The following is an 18,516-nucleotide window of genomic DNA, read 5'->3' as shown; positions in this document are numbered from 1 at the left end:
AAATCAAAGATGTCATCTTTTATATGTATTAATTTTTGTCTCTTCTTAAAATGTTTAAGAGGTGTTGTCTCAATACAAAATTAGGTATTAAAAGTATACTTTATGTGTAATTTTTCCTAATTTAAATTGTTTATTTTTTAATTATTATTTATAAATATTATATTTAAAAATTATACAATTCAAAGAAAAAATTATTCAGTTTAAAGATTTTTTAATCATACATATTCATAAAACAATTAAACGTTTCGTTATAAATATGTTACTTGATTAAAATTATTACCATTTAACACCCAAAAATAAATAATTTTCAAACTGAATAAACTTTTTATAAATATAATTTTAGACAATGGTAATAAACGTTTCAATTATAATATTCGAACTCAAAAGTTGTTTAATCGTAAGCGGCTGTATACAACAATTATCCATGTTGATTTTTTTGTAATTCAATTTGGCATATGACGTAAGTGAAAATATCCGAATAGAAATATTAGTCTTAAGATTATCACAAATGCTATGACGGTGAGTCGGTAGGACGAACTAATCGTGTTACGGGGAACTCGAAGCATCCTTTGCCCTTGCAAATTACCAAAATAACCCAATAAAAAACGAATGCCTCAAAATATCACAAAAACCCGCGTCTGTCTGTCATCCTTTTCACGTCTCATCATCCAAAATCTTCAATCTTCCTCTATAAAACCCTCCTTTTCAATCCAAAATCCAAACAAATATCCTCGATTCATCATCATCTCCACACTACAACTCTACCTCCAATCTCCGTCCAATTTACCATGGCAGCTACACCTGAACAAACTCACCCCCATTCCGAACACCCCCCTCAGCAACCACCACCACCAGAGGCGGAGGACACTCACCCCTATTCCGAACAACCCCCTCAGCAACCACCACCACCAGAGGCGGAGGACACTCACCCCCATTCCGAACAACCCCCTCAGCAACCACCACCACCAGAGGCGGAGGACACTAAGAAATGGGGGACCCACATCATGGGCACCCCAGCAGCCCCGAACGTCCACCCAGACAACCAGCAAGCCGCCCTATGGAAAGCCGCCGACCACCAGCAAATCCCCCAGCAGCAGCCCTACGTCCAGCACTCTCCGATCGACAAACACACCAACAACCCCTTTGAGCCGGTTATCCAAGCGTTCAATTCCTGGAGCGCTAAGGCGGAGACCATGGCCAGGAACATCTGGTACAACCTCAAAACGGGGCACTCTGTTCCGGAAGCGGCGTGGGGGAAGGTGAACTTGACGGCGAAAGCCTTATCCGAAGGCGGATTCGAGTCGCTGTTTAAGCAGATTTTCGCGACTGACCCGAACGAGAAGTTGAAGAAGACGTTTGCCTGTTATCTTTCGACGTCGACGGGGCCGGTTGCCGGGACTCAGTATCTGTCGACTGCTAGACTGGCTTTTTGCAGCGATCGTCCTCTGACTTTTACTTCTCCGTCTGGACAAGCAGCTTGGAGTTACTACAAGGTAAATAACTTTAAATTAACTGTCCAATCATGGTTTTACTCTATAATTTGAGCCATGTTTTACTATGGTTGTAAAGTTTCAGTTGTCGCGATTCAACTTTGTAATTTGAGTTGATTGTAAAACTGTATTAATGTTGAACAGGTGTCTATACCTTTGGGAAATATAAGCACCGTGAACCCTGTGGTGACGAAAGAGAATCCGCCGGAGAAGTACATTCAGATCGCCACCACAGATGGCCATGAATTCTGGTTTATGGGTTTTGTTAATTTCGACAAGGCATCCCATCACATCTTCGAATCTGTAGCAGATTTCAGAACTGCTGGGAATGCGGTGCAGCAAGTGCAGCCGGTTCCTGGCTAGAACAACTACAAGGAAGATTTCACGTTTTGGATATTTAAGATCGTCATCTTCCTTTCCAGATTTTGTTTCCGTAGTTTGGCTTTGATTTGTTTCTTTGTTTGTATGTATCATGTATGTAAACAACAAGAAGGACGTCTTAGAATCGGATGAATAAAACAAATTTCAGACACAAATGAGCGCTCAGCAGAAAATCACTCTAAAGAAGAATGAACACCAAAACCAACCAATTTATTTCAATCAAAGATCCCAAGGCCGTTTAGCCCATCTTGGCCCAGCTTCTTGTATTGTATACGAAAGTGTCACATAACCTAAATGCATCGAATTGAAAGAACAAGAATAGCGTTTCAGAAATCAGGCATGCCAGCCGCTAAGAAAGCCGCCCTTGTTTTTCTTTTGGGGTCGGAAGAGCTGCAGGCCTTACCATCTGAGAAGTGAGCATGATCCCTCTGCTCTACGTGTTTTGATCGAGGACGCAAAGGTGTGGGCTGCTCAATTACACGAGGTGAAATTTGAGTATGTTTCGTGTCGTCGTTGCAATGAGTAGCCCATCGATTAGCTAAGTTTGCTTTTAACACTGCGATTAATTATGCAGTACGTAGGGAGTAAGGAGTTTCCGCTCTCCTCAAATAAGTAATTGAGTTCAACAATACTAATTATTATTAATACGAATGCTTGTCGAGCAGATGTATGTAAATGGCCTAAGGGCAGCACGCGTCCAATATCCAGCAGCAACAAATTGCAGCCAAACTGAAAACGATGTATACAAGACACAAGGGGTCAGTGAAGGTGAAGCAGTGGAACAAGAACAAACTAAGGAAGCCAAAAAGTAGATTTACCGTCCTACAATCTAGAATTTAGGCATTTAAAAGTAGAAGCTTAATTGCAGACGTCACACTAGATATGCACCAAAGTTCTAATAATTTAGATTAAGCTAAGGAACTGGATGAAAATAGAAATAAAAATTAATAAAATCTGATTGTCATCGACTCATAAGCAATGAGAAAATGAAAACTTGTTATATTGTTATAGTTAATCCTAGTGTCAATTGGAAAATAATTTCAGTTTTTACTATAAATTATAAGTTTGGAGCTGATTATCATCAAGAAATTAGATTAATTTTGGATTAATTTTGTCCTTAAAAAGTAGAGAAATACAAAAGAGCAAAAGAGTAAAACACACGATTACTCAGTTCCTGCAAAACGTGATATGATCAAACTATTAATGGAAGAAACTGGAAGCTAGCAAGTGAGAGCAGTAGGGAGAGGGTGAGCGTGTACATACCAGCCTCTAAGGATTGAACAGCAGCCAGGGCCATCATTGTCTTGTACTGAAGGCTGCGGTGGTGGGGTCGGGGTTGGCGGCGGCGGAGGATAAAAGTAACCCTGATAGCCAGGTGGTGGAGGGCCAGGAGGAGGACGAGGGGGAGGGTAGTCTGGTGGTGGCGGCGGTGGCGCATACGCTGGGGGAGGTGGTGGTCGCCCGTACTCCAGTGGAGGTGGCGGCGGTGGCACGTACTCTGGTGGAGGTGGCGGTGGCGCGTACTCTGGTGGGGGTGGAGGTGGAGGTGGAGGTGGCGGCTGCCCGTACTCTGGCGGAGGCGGAGGCGGAGGTTCACCGGGAAGTGGTTGGTACCTCATTGCGTTGCTTAAGTACTAATTATCAAGCCCTTTTTCTTTTGGTAACGTTCTTCCACCACATGCATTCATCTCAACATTACAACTAACTAATGAATTATAGTATCCATCTGCCGTCCCCATGAAAATCCGGGTAATAAATAAAGCTGGTGTTGCACCCGCTCGATCAAAGTCAAAAGTCATCCACGTGTTTAACCTAACATCCATCCTCAACAGACTTTCACCTACCAGTCAAGAAACACAGTCACTTTTCTTTCACACCCAACACTCCATCGTTTGCCAATTACAAAGAAGAAATAAAAAACAAATATGTCTTTTTACCAAAACCACAATGACTAATGATTAAAAATGGCTCTTTAGTCAAGATTCAAGAGATGTGTTAGCGATTCATTACTTACTACGATGATTTTATTCTAATTTAAATGCATATATAATCTGGCATGTGTTTAGGTTTTATCGTAAAATGTTTCGACATGATTACCAGCGAAACGATTCAATATGAATTACAACCTATTCTTTTAAGTTTTTTGACGTGGGACTGCATTCTTCAACAACGTTTTCCTTTATTTTATTGTACAATAATTAGACATTTAGATGCTTAAAACAGAGAAATAAGTCTATGAAAAAGAAAACAAAATACGAAGAGCTGACAACATTGCAACATTCTTCAATCTACTGCTCTACAATTTAGTAATGCTTATTTTAGATCTTCTCCTGCTAATATAGTCAGCTACCCAAAGAGTGTGAGGCATATGAAACTTGTAAATTAGGTTTCTTGATCTTTCTTTTTTTAACAAACGATATTATTTACACAGGAGAGGGAGTGGGCTTAGCCTCATAATGAGCTAGCAATAATGTGGTTCAAATTTGTCTTTAGGGAAAAACATAACTTAAGACTTCTCACTTGCAAGTGAAAAGAAACATCACTAGAATGTAGTACTAAATGACTTTTTTAATATTTAAAATTGAATAGAAAATATGAATTAAAAAACTACAAGGTGGGCAAGCCCACTGGACCTTCTTTGGACTCGTGAAAATTAAGTAGGAAGACCAGCAAATGGACTCCTCAAAGGTGGGCAAGCCCAATGGACTATCTTTGGTTTTTTCTTCAGTCATGTCCATGGCTAGTTGTAGTTTGGAGAGTCACACACACTAACATAACCCAATATTGATATCCTAAACTAATATTGGAAATTGGGGTCCAACATATACTTGAAATGGAAGGATTTATGGGACTGGAAAAATGATGGATCTTGGAGGGAGTCTCTAAGGTTCCAACAGGCACTGATAGTGGCTAATGAAGTTGAAATTCAATCAAATTTTCTCTTAAAATAATTGCTCTAATAGTTAAGAATATTCGTCTTTAAATCACGGCATCCTGGATTCAAACATCTCATTGTTCTAGTGTAAATTAAAATAATAAAAGTGTAAAATTAAAAATTGCATGGATTGATTTATGAAAAGGGTTAACAACATTGAAAGTAGCTAAAGGGGTTAACAATATTAAGTAGAATAGATTGAATATATTTGTCCAATTAGTTTTAAGTGATGTGTATTAGTAATTGAGGGTTGGGAAAAGATTGAAAATTGAAGAAACAAACGAATGCTGGGTGATAGGGAAAGAGAGAGGGACAGATTGACAGAGATTCCATTTATGCAGAGAAACGTCTAGATCACAAAGGAAAACATGCAGAGAGATGGTAAAGAAATAGACAATTAAGCTGTGTCTATGTATTATACACTGTCATCTGTGTGGGTTGAATTCATAACCGTTGGATCTTTAATTGCACATCATGATCCAATGCCTTATTCAAATCACTGGAGCGTTTGAATATATGAATATTGGATCTTTACCTGCACGTCTATTTGATGCCTCATTCAAACGGTGTGCATGTTACACTGGAACATAGTAGAATTTTCGAGTGAGTTAAGGGGGTCCTTATCAAATTGCCTGCAGTACTTTACTAGTATCAGTCAGTCCTTTTGTCTTTGACCAACTCACCACCAAGACACAAAGGACGATATATCTTTAAAGTCCCCTTTCCTCTAATAATAGTTCACCTTTCATCTCCTAGCTGCATAATAATTCATCTCTTTCTTTTTACACAGTCCACACTCCGCAGTACTCACTGCATTCTTCGATCGACGCATAGATTCCTTTCTGGTTTCTGGCAACGAAAGCCTGCAGGAAAGGTTCCTTTGTTTGCCCCCACACACCCGCCAGTCTTCAGACCCCGTATGTACCATATATATCACTGGTAGTACTACTCCTCCCTCTTGGACCATATTCATCCATGCATCTTACTTACTTGATCTCTTTCAGTTATACCAATTTGATTAAGCATCACTATGTATCTCTCTCCCTCTCTCTGAAATTCGAATCTTTTAGGACGGAGGGCCTCACGTCCACACATCCAACCGCTAGCTGCACCCTGCACCACCTTGTCACTTGTCACAGCCTCTTCCTTCCGCTTCCACACGCCACATATATGTCTATATATATTCTACACTTTTATGCAGTTCAACTTCTGCTATTCAATTCTACTTGAAGCTAAAATTTCCAACATAACACCCACATATATGATCACATAACTAGTATTGCTATTATTAAAAATGAGAACCATATACAGCGTCATGTAATTACTTTTTAATCTTGATGGGGCGCGCGAGTTACTTTTCAATGCTTCTTGTTATTTTTAGCATAAACATTACAAGAGATATCTCAGTTATACAACAAAATGTCTCTATTTCCAAAGGCAGTCTTTCTTGTGGTGTGCTTAGCAGCTGGTGGAATCAAAATAAGGACATGGTACCTGTGATTTGCAGTAGGTAAAGTTTTGAAAGAGATATTTGGATTCGCTTCAGATATTGCTTTTCTTTGTAACTTTTACCTACACCATTTCAAAATTGGTGTAGGATTAGGGTTGCAAGATGTGACATGGAAGTATTCTTATTTAGTGGTCCTTTTGGTTTAATTGGATATGCTTACTTAGTGTGCCTTTTGCTTAATTAGAGTCACTAATTAACTTTGGTTTCTCTCCAACACCGCCGTATTAGGCCAGGTAAACCATGGCTTCACCATCCTCTCTCTCTTTTGCTGTTTGGGCTTAATTTCATCGTTTTGTGCTTGTCAAATTTCATGGGTCAACACAAGCGTTTCAACTTTTAAGAAATGACTCATGCACTTGTTTTATCTTTCAACTAAGCTCGTTTATTGATGTCATTTGATTTTTCTTTAATTCAGATAAAATTAAGGGCTAACCACCTTTTATATCCTCAAGAGTTGAGGTGATTTTTAGGTCAAGAAATTTTAATTTTCTCACACTGCCTCTTATGGTTTTAAAAACCATATCAATTTACACATTTTGTATATTTGAATGCCTAATTATTCATTAATAAATTGATGAGTTTTTTAGTCAATGTGATGCAAATGTGGCTTATATATCAACCTAGTAACGGCTTTCATAATAACTATGTTATCAATTCAACAAAAATTCAAATATTTTCAAAACCTAATGGAGCAGTATGAGAAAATTGAAACCTCATATCGCATTTTAAAATCATCCCAAACATGAAAGATGTAAAATGTAGTTAGCTATAAAATTAATTAAGAATGTCTAGGTATGCAGAGATAAAAACAGATGTGCGAAAGTCTCTCTAACATTTTTGTTGGATGATATGTCCAATCTTGTGGATGAAAATATAGTTGTTGTCTCGTAGGAATACATCAAGACGCGATGACAAGAACAAACCACCTTCCCTCAAATCATCGACCAACACTTACAACATACGGCAGAAAAAATGAATGACTCAAATGGCTTGGAGGTCAAAGGGCCCAAAATTTGTCTACTAAAGAATTCTTGAGTTGATTACAGGGTCAATTAAAAGTTAAAACATCATTGACAAATTGACACATCATGGAGAAGTTGGGGGAGTGGGATCCCCAAAGTAGTCATATTTTGACAGTGAAAAATAAAGAAAAAAGGCAAAGATATTGTGGGACTGAGAATTTTATGTCGACAGGGTTTGTTCCGTGTTCATAATCTCTTCCACACTACGGTTAGATGGTTTTCCTTCTCCTGTGTTAAGCGGTTGACCAAACTAAACAAGCACAGCTCGTTCGGCAGCATAGGCATTTAGGCATGGAGGCTGGCTAGGCTAACAATTTATTTATTTGGACAGCCTAAATTTTGACTTTTATTTTAATTTGTTAGATTTTTGGTCACCAGAACTCCGAAAGCTTTTGGTTTGTGCTACATGCCAATGCCATCGCTTTATCCACCAACCTTGTCCACTAAGTCGATCTCCACTCCGCCCCATCCGGTATTTTCACGCGTGCAAATTCAATCCACAACTTCGGAATTGTTGGGCTATATATAGGGTAATCCCAAACTAACAAGGTTTTTCGTTTTATAAAGGTCAAGAGAGAACGTATATCGTACGCAGCTTTACCTTTATTTTAGAAATTGACTATTTCTCTATATATAGAGAGAAATACTTTTTACTCATGTTTGTTTGTTACTTCAACTGGCAAAAAAACATTAACCAATAATTCGAATTAAAGAGTTGTAAGGGAAAATGGAAAGAGGGAGAGATTTTAACTTTGAATTTGGATGTGTGGTGTGGACAAATATTGCTTTGTATGGCCACCTTTATTTTGGCTATTACGGGTATAAAATGGTATTAAAGAGGTGATGCAAATGTGATATGAAAAATATAGTAAGTTTAACATTTTTGTTAATTTAGCATGTTATCAAACACTCCGCATTCAAACATGCACCGAATTTTGCCATAATTTTACAATGCATCAGTGCATGATATGCACCAATATATGAAACAATTAGATTTACATGATTAAAATTTGACAATCACAATTTAGGTGCTCAAATACCCCCTTGTTGTGGAAAACCCATGTACTTGACACCATAACCGGATGTTCATGGCTCTGTCCTGATCTAGTATGATAAATTGACATCAAATCAATCGATAAGAAAGAAAAATTACCAAACACAAAAGCGTAGGATTGATTTGTACCTGTCCTCTTCCAAAAGGAAAATTCAAATATATTGGGAGTTTTGCATGATAATTAACGAGTACTGTGATTAATAATAACGAATTAATTTACCAAAAATAAATTATTTAACGAATAAATCGGATAAAAAAATATAGAAAAATGAGAAGATAAACATAAAATAAAAGAGAGATCATCATGGATTCATCATTTTCATGGAACAAAAGAGAAGGAAACCTACACGTCGCAATCAATACCAACTATTGTACCATTGACCTTGTTGGTGGTGCTATGCTGGCACTGTAGGGCTCCTCTCTTCCTCCACTTCCCATGGCCTCCCTCAATATTCCAAAATAATTAACAAGAAAAATAAAATAAAAATAAATAAAGGAGCTAAGCAATCAACAAATTAAACTACCAAATTACTAAATACTAAAAACTAAAATCCCATTTGTGATTTGTCTGTAGTTTCATATTCTCAGAGCACAAAAGGGTTTGTTCTAAGTGCAAAAAAGCCAAAACATGATTAAAAACAAATTAAAATTAACTAAGAAACTAAGAAGAAAATGAATGTGTGCGAGTGGTGATCATGGGGAGCCATTTTCGGATCGATCGAAGTGGAGAAGTTGACCGGAGCATTTGGGGCAGTCCTCGAGCTGTTTCGGGACCATGAAATACATGAGACAGGCTTTGCAGCCAGCCACTACCAACACATTATTATTATTGTTGTTGCTGTTGAGATTCTCTACCGGCTGCTGGTGCTGCTCGTATCTGCACGAAGATGGCGACGACTCGGTCGAAGACTCTTCGCTGTCATACGAGCTGTTTTCATCTTCTTCCGAGTAGTAGAAATCTCCACTGTACTCTCCTCCTGTCTTCGGATCTTCTTTCGCCTTCATCCCGTTCCTCCAGTTTATGTAGTATATCTCCCCAGTCTGCAAATAATTAATCAACTTTTATATTAAAAACAAACGCCCGAGAACTGTAAGTTTTATATAAAAACGCTTCAAGAACACAATTATTTTCTTTGAAGGAATTAATTCACAATATGTAAATTTTATTTCGAAAACGACTACATGTGATTGAACCCATATTCCTTTTTTCTTGTTTGCGACAATGCAATTATTCAAACAGAAAAAGGTTTTGCCTTTACTCTTCGAAGCAAAGGTACTAACTAAAACTAACCAGGATAGGAAAATCTGACAAAGGATTAAACACAGAAAAGTAAAAAGTTTATATCTTTTTATTGCTGCAGCAATAGATGGTCAAACCCAGTAAAGCTTTTCTCCTTTTCCTGTCGCCTAAAGTAAAAGTTTGATACCATTTATTCTATTTTTGGTATGAAAAGTTCATGATTCTGAGATTTTATAACAAAGGGCATGGAGCATTAAATGCAAAAATTAACGAAATTACAGAGAGCATAAAGCATTAAATACAACAAGGAATTTCATTTAAGGAGTTGCAAGATCTGCTGTGTTTACTGCATTTATTGAAGCTTCAAATTAAATGGAAAAAAAAATACTAACTAATTAATGGATTGTGTTTTTTCCAACAATCAACGGGGAAAAAGAGAGAAATTAAAATTTAAACGAAAAAACCAACCTTCAAATCGAGGCATTGTTCCCAATGGTATGGAAGGGAGACATGGGAGTTGAGCTCTAAAGCGGCGTCTGAGGTTGATGAGGTTGAAGACGATGACCTGCCCTGCATCCCCGTGGCGGCCAATACCCCGTCGGTGACGCTCGAGCCTTGTCCTTCGCCGTCGACTGTTACGCTGCCGCCGCCGCTGTTGCTGTGGTTGTGGTGGTGGTGGTTGTGGTTGTGGTTGTTTAGGGAGCAATTTTGGAGAGACCTCTCCAGAGAAGCGGCGATCGTCTCCATGTTTGGAGCTGTCATTTGACTCGGCAACAAAATCCCAGGATATGATTGCAAAAATGAGCTTCAACAATCAAAACAAAATCACCGGTCACAAACAAGAGAGAGAGAGAGAGATTAGGTGTGATTTTGGAAAGGGAAATATAACAGGGTGAAGGTGGGCAGTCACAAACAGATGGATGAGTTGGGTATAATGATGGAGCTCACGCCCTGTAAATGCGCGTGGGAATTTGTTAGGGAGTACCAGGTGGGACCCGGCTAGAGAACTTCGTTTTACAGTGTGGAGAGATTTCAACGAAACAAGAAGACTTATATGACACGCGTGGACGGTAATTTTCCGTGCCATATAAAAGCTTATGAAATTTTTTGTTACATTCTTTGTTTTATTGGCATGACGCTGTCTGCCCATGTAATTGTAATTGTTAACGTGTAAAATTTTAGTTAGACGGGACTGATTTCAATATATTAAACTAATGAGTGATTTCTATATAGAGGTCGCACTTGGTGCGATGGCAAGTGCCTTCGCCCATGAGCGGTAGGTCTCGGGCTCGAGACTTGGGAGCAGCCTTTCCATAAATGGGGGTAAGGCTAGCCGACATTCACCTCTCCCAGACCCTGCGTAAAGCGGGAGCCTTGTGCACTGGGTACGACCTTTTAATGAGTGATTTCTATATACAATAAATGACCGATAAGATTGGAGTAAGAAATGATAGAAAACTGACCTTTATAAAACTCTCACCACTATGGCAATTGTGTTATGGCAATCAAGCTCAGAGTAACTGATTTGTATATATAGAAATCAAAACTCACATAAACGACTATGGAAAAATCTTATGAAAAGAAGTGCTTGTTCAATAAGCAATCTCAAACTTGCATGTGGTCTAATATTTTAGTGGATAAAATGTTGAGTTTCTATGTGTCTCGTGTTCGAAACTTCCCTTCCATACTTAATGAATTAGCTTCAAACCCTCCCCATGCTCCTTAAGAATAGTAAACCTTTTTTTTTTTCTAAAGAAAAAACAATCTCAAACGAGGCTTTAATTTTGAGAAATCGGCCAAAATACTCACGTTTTATTAACCTCCTCAATCAAACAAACTCAAAACCCCAAAATTTAACCCTATATAACGTACCAAAGTGATTATTTTTTATTGAAATTAACAAATAGCGAGTATTTTAGTCAATTCATCTTTAATTTTCTCACTGATCACTTTCTTGGTTGAAAATCTCACATCCGCAAGCAAGCGAGCCGTGTGATTATTTAGTCTTGCGTAATTAATATAATTGAAAAAGCTAATGAGTAAAGCTGACGGAATTATCTCGGGAGGCTTAATTAAATTAAGAAAAGCAAAGACGACCAAGTAAAAACGCAATTACCGAAACTGGATGCCGGAACTTTGTTTTAACAATTAAACAGTATATGTTTTTCTCTGCTGCAAGCGGAAAGAAGAAAAAAAAAGGAAGAAGAAGAAGTTGGGGTTTTGAAACGGTGGGACGTGGCTCTGGCAGCCCGTCCGACCACGCGCGGACCGCCCATATATTTTAACAAAATCATTCACCTACCATCGAGCTACGCAATTGTTAAAAGACCAGTCGCAATTAAATATCAATATATATTTTACTCGCATTTATATAAATTAGAGACTAAGTAACGTATATAAGTAGAGAAAATGATATATTTTTTTGTGTTTTTTTTATTTAGCTTATGACATATAAGTATCCGCTTAAAAACGGAACACTTTAAGAAATTTCTCATATCGAACAACGTTATTATAATAATTCAGTCGCAATAAGTATTAAACTCACATAAATATATATATTTTTCTCACTTTTTATATGATTTAAAGACTAACACGTAATTGACCCAAAAAAAAACAAGTTGACTATTAAGAAATATATTATTCATGTGCATATAAATATCAACAATGTTAGGACGAGGCCATGAATTAGACTTAATAAATCATTTTATGTATAATGTATTCATGAGTCATGACATATGCCAGCGATTGAAGTCTAATATATCCTAGTTGCCTTAGAGCAATTCCGTGGGTGTCTCGTCTCACACATAAAGGGAGGTTTATTCAATTGAGATTTTAAAATATTTTAATTCTTTTAATGAATCTAGGTGTATTCAACAGGATTTTAAGTAATTCTCTAAAATTCAATTAGGATTTTAAGATAGTTTATTAAAATTCTTAGATATCTGAGTGTATTCAATTAGGATCTTAAAGAAGTTTATAACATTCCAAGTGTATTCAATTAGAATTTGATTTTAAAGAATTTGAAAAAGTTAAGGAATTAGAGATAATTTGAGAGAGTTCGAGGAAATTGAATCAGAATTTTGCATGAAATCCCAACAAATCAATTAAATTCCATAAAAATTCATGGATTTATAAATTGAATACACACCCTGAAGTTTGTAAAGTTTATGAATTTAAGTTGAATACACACCCTGAAGTTTGTAAAGTTTATGAATTTAAAGTCAAAACATAGTATTTAGATTTATTATTCATGACTATTACAGCCAAACCATGAAATCCTTCATGAATAAAAAAGCAAAAGCACTATCCTGTTTCAGAAACAAGTTTAGGGGGAGAGGATGTTACCCTATTTCAAAGTTAGGAAATACCACAAGTTTTTTTCGGACTAATAAAGAGGGTCCCAATCCTTTTTTTATTTTTTATATTTACAGTTCGCCCACCAAATAAAGGTTACTGACACCAGAACTCAAACCTAGACGTTACAGTCGAACCTAGGCATATGGTGTTCAATTAATCAAGGATTATAAACAGTAAATATCATAAGTTCAGGAGTGTAGGACCACATATATTACTTGAGAATTGATAGTCAAATTACTCTAAATTTCCAACTCTTAAAGTTAGTATTTATTTAAGTGTAACGTGAGGGAGACCACATATTTATAATACAATAGTGTACCTTGCAAATGATTTATTCTATTATTAGTTAATCAGATAAATTCATTACTTGACGTGTCAAGTATACATCACTTACCACATAAAATGAGACACCAATATGGTACAAAAATATAATTTCTCTACCGTTTTTCTATTTTTATTGGAATATAAAGTTAAGATTCCAATATCAACTCTTCTTTTAATATAATACAAAAATGTAGTTTCTTTAACATTTTTAAAAAGAGAATGTTAACAGTTTATTATTTTATTTCAAGACAAATTATTTAATAAACTCTTAGAAAATTTGATGAGAAGGTGACATAGTGGACACAAACAAAAGGACGAGTTCGCATATAAGTAAGAGATCAGAGGACAGAGCGAATGTATTGGGGGAGCTGCAAGCCTGTTCCTCTATATAAGTTATAACTTATAACTAAGCTAATATTAATAAATAAATACTGCTTAATATTATAATTTAGTAATATTCTTTTGTACTTGTTCACGTGTAAGTGAGAGGTTTATGTTTGATTTTTGTTAAAGGCGAATTTGAACCACATTATTGCTAGCCTATTGTGAGGCTAAACCCACCCCGTAAATAATATTGTTTGTTAAAAAAAAATATTAATAAATAAATAAATATAGTTAAAACTGATTAAATATGTATACATGGATTATGTTTAGAAGTAATTTCTGCACATCATTGTTTTATATTTATACTCTGTTTATTTGTTTTATAATTTAAAACTGATTAAATATGTATCGTTTGGTATGCAGACGGGACGAGACAGAATGGAATGGGATGGGATGGAACGAGACAGAGCAGGACGGAAGAGAGAGGGAGCAAAGATGCCCTTGAATGGAAACAAGGAGGAATAAGAAGGAGACGGACATGTTATAATTTTGTGTTCCACGAATGTGGAACGAGTCATTTCAGGGGATGAGGCGGAACAAAAATTCACCCAAAATTCATCATGTGGAACAGCGCGTTCCACCCGTTTTAGGCGAACCAAACGTGGGACGAAACGTTTCATCCCATTTCGTTCCGTCCCGTCCTACGTACCAAACGGTACCTCAGAGAAAATTAATGTGTAAACATTATTATTTTCATCATGTATGGTTTTGGAAGAAAGGTAGCAATATTACTGGTGCAAGATTGCGATTAGGGTTTTCTGTTGATGTATATGCTAGTTCACGAGATGGCTCATGAGGCTCATGGGTTTTTGGGGGGCCGTTGGGAATATTGCAAGGTAGGTCTGGTCACTCACTGGTGGGAACTTCGACACCCAATATCACTCGGACTTTTCCTCTTTGAGGAATCTATTCCCTCAACTTTTACCAGTCCTCCCTCCTCCTCCTGTCTCTGACACCATCTCAGCAGCAGCAGTTCACCCCCCTCTCTCTCTCTCTCCATTAATATTCCCTCTGCTGCTGCGACAAGCGAAGGAGTCCTTGGGATGTTCCACTGCTTTTGTTTTTGTATGCAGATTCAGAAATCCATCACGGATATCATCGCAATCCATTTTTCAAATTCATCCTTTAAAAAAAATCTACATAATTCATTTCAAATTTCTCTGAACAAGAAGATGAACATATCTTCACAGTTTTCGTGATAAAACGCGTCAAATTGAAGAAAAATTCATAACCCTAAAAAAACAAAAAAAACAGCTCCATCTGAATTGGACAAAACAAACAATATACATACACATATACACAATAACTATTATTTCAAACTCATTGATACAACTGAGTGTCAATTGTCATACTGCATCTGCATGTGGTACGTACGTATATGGTCAAACATGGTTTGGTTGTGTTGACCATGTGAAAACTTTAGCAAGACAACGGCTAAATATGTACAACACATGCAGTCCCTCTCTGCTGCAACATCACATGATTTTAATATGGTAAGCGCAACTAGTTAATTGAGTGAAAAAAAAAGTTATCAATTAAGGTTAATTGCGATGAAAGCTAAAGGAAGATTATAGAATAATGATGGTATGTTTTATTGAGATTTCCAATTCATTCTCTGCACATATAGCGATGAGTTTTATTTTTTATTTATTTTTATCATGGTTATTTGAGGGTGAAGGGAACATGCCCTAGTGCTAGTGGCCTTGGCCCATGGGCGTGCCCCCTCGCTGCTGCTGCTGCTTCTTCTGGTGGTGTTGGTGGGTGCGCACGCACCGTACTGTTTTTTTTTTATTTTATTTTTTTATACATATTGTGGAACAAACCTTGTTTTATTGGAAGGGAAGCTCCATATAGCTTCTTGCACGGCACCTAAACTGCTCTTCTCTATAAATATGCTTTCTTAATCAATTTACATCTGACTACATTTGTATTATTATGGATTATTTTTAGTCCTTTGGCGGGTTTAGGGATTGTGGTTGAATCCAACGTTGAGAAACTATATTTACAATAGAAAACATCAACAAATAATAAAAGGATAAGCTTGAGAGACGATATTTATGTGTATCACATCACATTTTATCACATTTTTTTTTATAAAACTAGGACTCACCAAATCCCATGCATCACTTTCTTGTAGTTATGCTCTCCTAAGATCCTCAAAATTAGGACATGTGAGGACCAAATGCATATTAGCCACAAGATTATAATAGTTTAGATCCAAAGACTTAAAATATTTGACAACTTAATAAAACAAAGAGTAAATTGTAGCAATGGTCCCTCAATTTTAATTAAATTGGAGCAATGGTCCCTCAACTAAAAATCTATTACCATTAGTCCCATCAACTTATCAAAATGTGTAGCAATGTCATTTTCATCAATTTCGTCAAAATTTTGTCAAAATAAGTTATGTTGGAATAACCATTTATATAATTAGAGTCCCTCAACTCATCAAAGTGTAATTATGGTCCTTTTTGTCAACTACGTCAAAAATTTTATCAAAACAAGTTATGTTGGAAGGACCATTGCTACAATTGGGTTAAAGTTAAGGGACAATTTCTCTAGTTGAATTAAAGTTGAGGGACTAATGGTAATAGATTTTTAGTTGAGGGATCATAACGGCACGTTTTGATGAGTTGAAAGACCAATGGTAATGAATTTTTAGTTGAGGGATCATTGCTCCAATTGTGTTAAAGTTAAAGGACCATAGCTACAATTTACTCTAAAACAAAACCAATTTAAAATCCATGAACCATTAGAAAACTCTTTTTTTTTTTTTTTGTGTTGCTTTATTAACTGTCAAATATTTAAGCCTTTGGATCTAAAGTAATATAATCTTATGGCTAATAAGCATTTAGTTCTTACTGATCCATTGACAGATGATCTCTTTACTACACGTTTTGTGGATTCTCATTTCGATGAGACTAGTCTTCTCATCGTTAGAGGGAGATAAGAATGCTATCGTTCCTGAAGAATACCCCAAATTGTCGTGGATTACCCCTTACTATGTCTCATTTAGATCTTGGAACTACCTAGTCTGAAATTTAAGTACGTCGTATTCTAGATCTATAAAGCATTGCTCAAAGCATACTAGATACTTTTACCGATTTAACAAAGGTGACGATATCATAATACCTGCTGCAAATGCACCTACAAGGATAAACATACCAACGTACACCGTAATATTGCGCATGAAGGATGAGCCATTCAGGAATGGAGGTTGACCCAACTGTTACATGGCCAGGGACATTGGTGGCTAGTCAATCATATGCTCATACCCTGAAGTGTGGCAGACCAGTTGCTTCAAATGATTCATAACCCTAAAAGAGGAAATGGGCACAAAGTAATGAGCCAAATGTGGATCTGACCATCATTTACTCAACTATTTTACGCATGACGTTATACTAAATTACGAAGGTTTTGGAGCCCAAAGTTCTATACCTGAGTACAATTGGTGCTTTATTGTACTTACCTTAGTGCACTAGACTGGATATCTCATTCGCTGTTAATCTTTTGCCAATATATAACAACACGCAGACACTGTACTGGTGTTAAAGACATCTTCCACTACCTTAAAGGTACGACATATTGGGCTTGTTCTACCTATACAAATCCTCAAGATGAATTGCCGCCCCCACGGTCATTTGGTTGATTCTCGCCTTGTTGGTTACGTTATGTAGGTTACTTATCTAACTCTCATAAGCCACACCCTCAAACGGGTTATGTCTTTGCCATTAGAGAGACTGTAATATCTTGGAGGTCCATCAAGCAGGCCTTAGTTGCAACTTCTTCAAACCATGCTGAGATTCTTGCCCTGTATGAAGCTACTCATGAACGCTTCTGTATGAGGGCAGTATTGGAACATATTTGAAACACCTGAGGTCTTTCTTTAGTCGTTGACATTCCTACAACGATTTATGAGACAACGTAACATGTATTGACCAGATTAAGAATTGATACATTAAATGAGACAACACCAGGCGCATTGCATCGAAATTCTTCTTCTCACATCAGCAACAAAAGCATTAAAACATTGAAATCAAGCAAATCCGTTCATAGGACAACCTTGCTACTCTCTTGACGAAGTCATAACCAAAGTCTACTTTTTAAAAGCTCGTCCAAGGAAATTGTGTACTTAAATTATCTGATATGAATTGATGTAGTTCTCATTTTTGGAAGTTTTGTCAAAAATATCCAGAAGTATATTTACTCAATCTTAATGTACTTTTTTTTCCTACAATTAGAATGATTTTTCCAACTAGGTTTGCTACCTAATTAGGTTTTAACAAAGCACCCATCTTGGGGTGGTTAGACCCTTGTGACGTGTCCTACTTTCATCCTTTAGACATTTAGTTTTGACATTATGCATGCTTCTCACATTTCTCCTTAGTTTATAGGTTCTACTCCCATATCGGGTTTTACCATAGCAAGATTTTGTGAGTTTCACTACCAATGCATCCTTTTGTTAATTTGAGACTCACATTCGCCCGTTGTGCCTACGACTTCATCAACTGAACTTACTTATCACTGAAGACCTAATGCGACAATTTATTTGAGTGTTTACACACTAAGGGAGAGTGTTGCTGTCCTAATTAGGTTAGGAATGTAATTGTGTAATCCTAATGAGATTCTATGATATCGTTCAGATAGTGTCATGATTTTGTTGTAATACCTAAAAGGTAAGCGATTTACAGGCACAATGGAGGTAAGATAATACATATCTCAGAATTCACCAAATTCTCTTTCTCTCCTTGCCAGCACCTGTTTCTCCCTCTCTATAAGTTCTCAGTTAAATAGGCTTACAACAACTAATAAGTAAATC

The 18,516-nt window shown here is 36.8% G+C and overlaps 3 protein-coding genes across 3 annotated transcripts; 1 reads left to right on the top strand and 2 right to left on the bottom strand.

Moving 5' to 3' along the window:
• The first annotated feature begins 358 nt into the window (after nucleotides 1–358).
• Nucleotides 359–2,026, top strand: LOC114821934 (GEM-like protein 5). The gene is made up of 2 exons (XM_029095436.2): nucleotides 359–1,493; nucleotides 1,635–2,026. Exons 1-2 carry the CDS (start codon nucleotides 789–791, stop codon nucleotides 1,851–1,853), a joined length of 924 nt encoding a protein of 307 aa, XP_028951269.1. The 5' UTR covers nucleotides 359–788; the 3' UTR covers nucleotides 1,854–2,026.
• Nucleotides 2,027–2,060: 34 nt separating this feature from the next.
• Nucleotides 2,061–3,655, bottom strand: LOC114821935 (protein CYSTEINE-RICH TRANSMEMBRANE MODULE 10-like). The gene is made up of 2 exons (XM_029095437.2): nucleotides 3,135–3,655; nucleotides 2,061–2,600 (listed from the first exon to the last, which is right to left on the bottom strand). Exons 1-2 carry the CDS (start codon nucleotides 3,488–3,490, stop codon nucleotides 2,552–2,554), a joined length of 405 nt encoding a protein of 134 aa, XP_028951270.1. The 5' UTR covers nucleotides 3,491–3,655; the 3' UTR covers nucleotides 2,061–2,551.
• A 5,244-nt stretch (nucleotides 3,656–8,899) lies between these two features.
• Nucleotides 8,900–10,580, bottom strand: LOC114822198 (protein CURLY FLAG LEAF 1-like). Its single transcript, XM_029096430.2, has 2 exons — nucleotides 10,101–10,580; nucleotides 8,900–9,433 (listed from the first exon to the last, which is right to left on the bottom strand). Exons 1-2 carry the CDS (start codon nucleotides 10,392–10,394, stop codon nucleotides 9,086–9,088), a joined length of 642 nt encoding a protein of 213 aa, XP_028952263.1. The 5' UTR covers nucleotides 10,395–10,580; the 3' UTR covers nucleotides 8,900–9,085.
• Nucleotides 10,581–18,516: the final 7,936 nt, after the last annotated feature.

Source organism: Malus domestica, chromosome 16, assembly GCF_042453785.1.
Source record: "Malus domestica chromosome 16, GDT2T_hap1".
NCBI classification, from domain to species: Eukaryota; Viridiplantae; Streptophyta; class Magnoliopsida; order Rosales; family Rosaceae; genus Malus; species Malus domestica.
The sequence above is the reverse complement of the archived record's forward strand: the minus strand, read 5'-3'. Positions and strand labels throughout refer to the sequence as shown.

Coding starts and splice junctions, on each gene's coding strand:
- LOC114821934 (XM_029095436.2), top strand. CDS start 789: ATGGCAGCTACACCTGAACAAACTCACCCCCATTCCGAACACCCCCCT. Junction 1,494..1,634: donor CAGCTTGGAGTTACTACAAG/GTAAATAACTTT, acceptor AATGTTGAACAG/GTGTCTATACCTTTGGGAAA.
- LOC114821935 (XM_029095437.2), bottom strand. CDS start 3,490: ATGAGGTACCAACCACTTCCCGGTGAACCTCCGCCTCCGCCTCCGCCA. Junction 2,601..3,134: donor TGTTCAATCCTTAGAGGCTG/GTATGTACACGC, acceptor CATCGTTTTCAG/TTTGGCTGCAATTTGTTGCT.
- LOC114822198 (XM_029096430.2), bottom strand. CDS start 10,394: ATGACAGCTCCAAACATGGAGACGATCGCCGCTTCTCTGGAGAGGTCT. Junction 9,434..10,100: donor AACAATGCCTCGATTTGAAG/GTTGGTTTTTTC, acceptor AATTATTTGCAG/ACTGGGGAGATATACTACAT.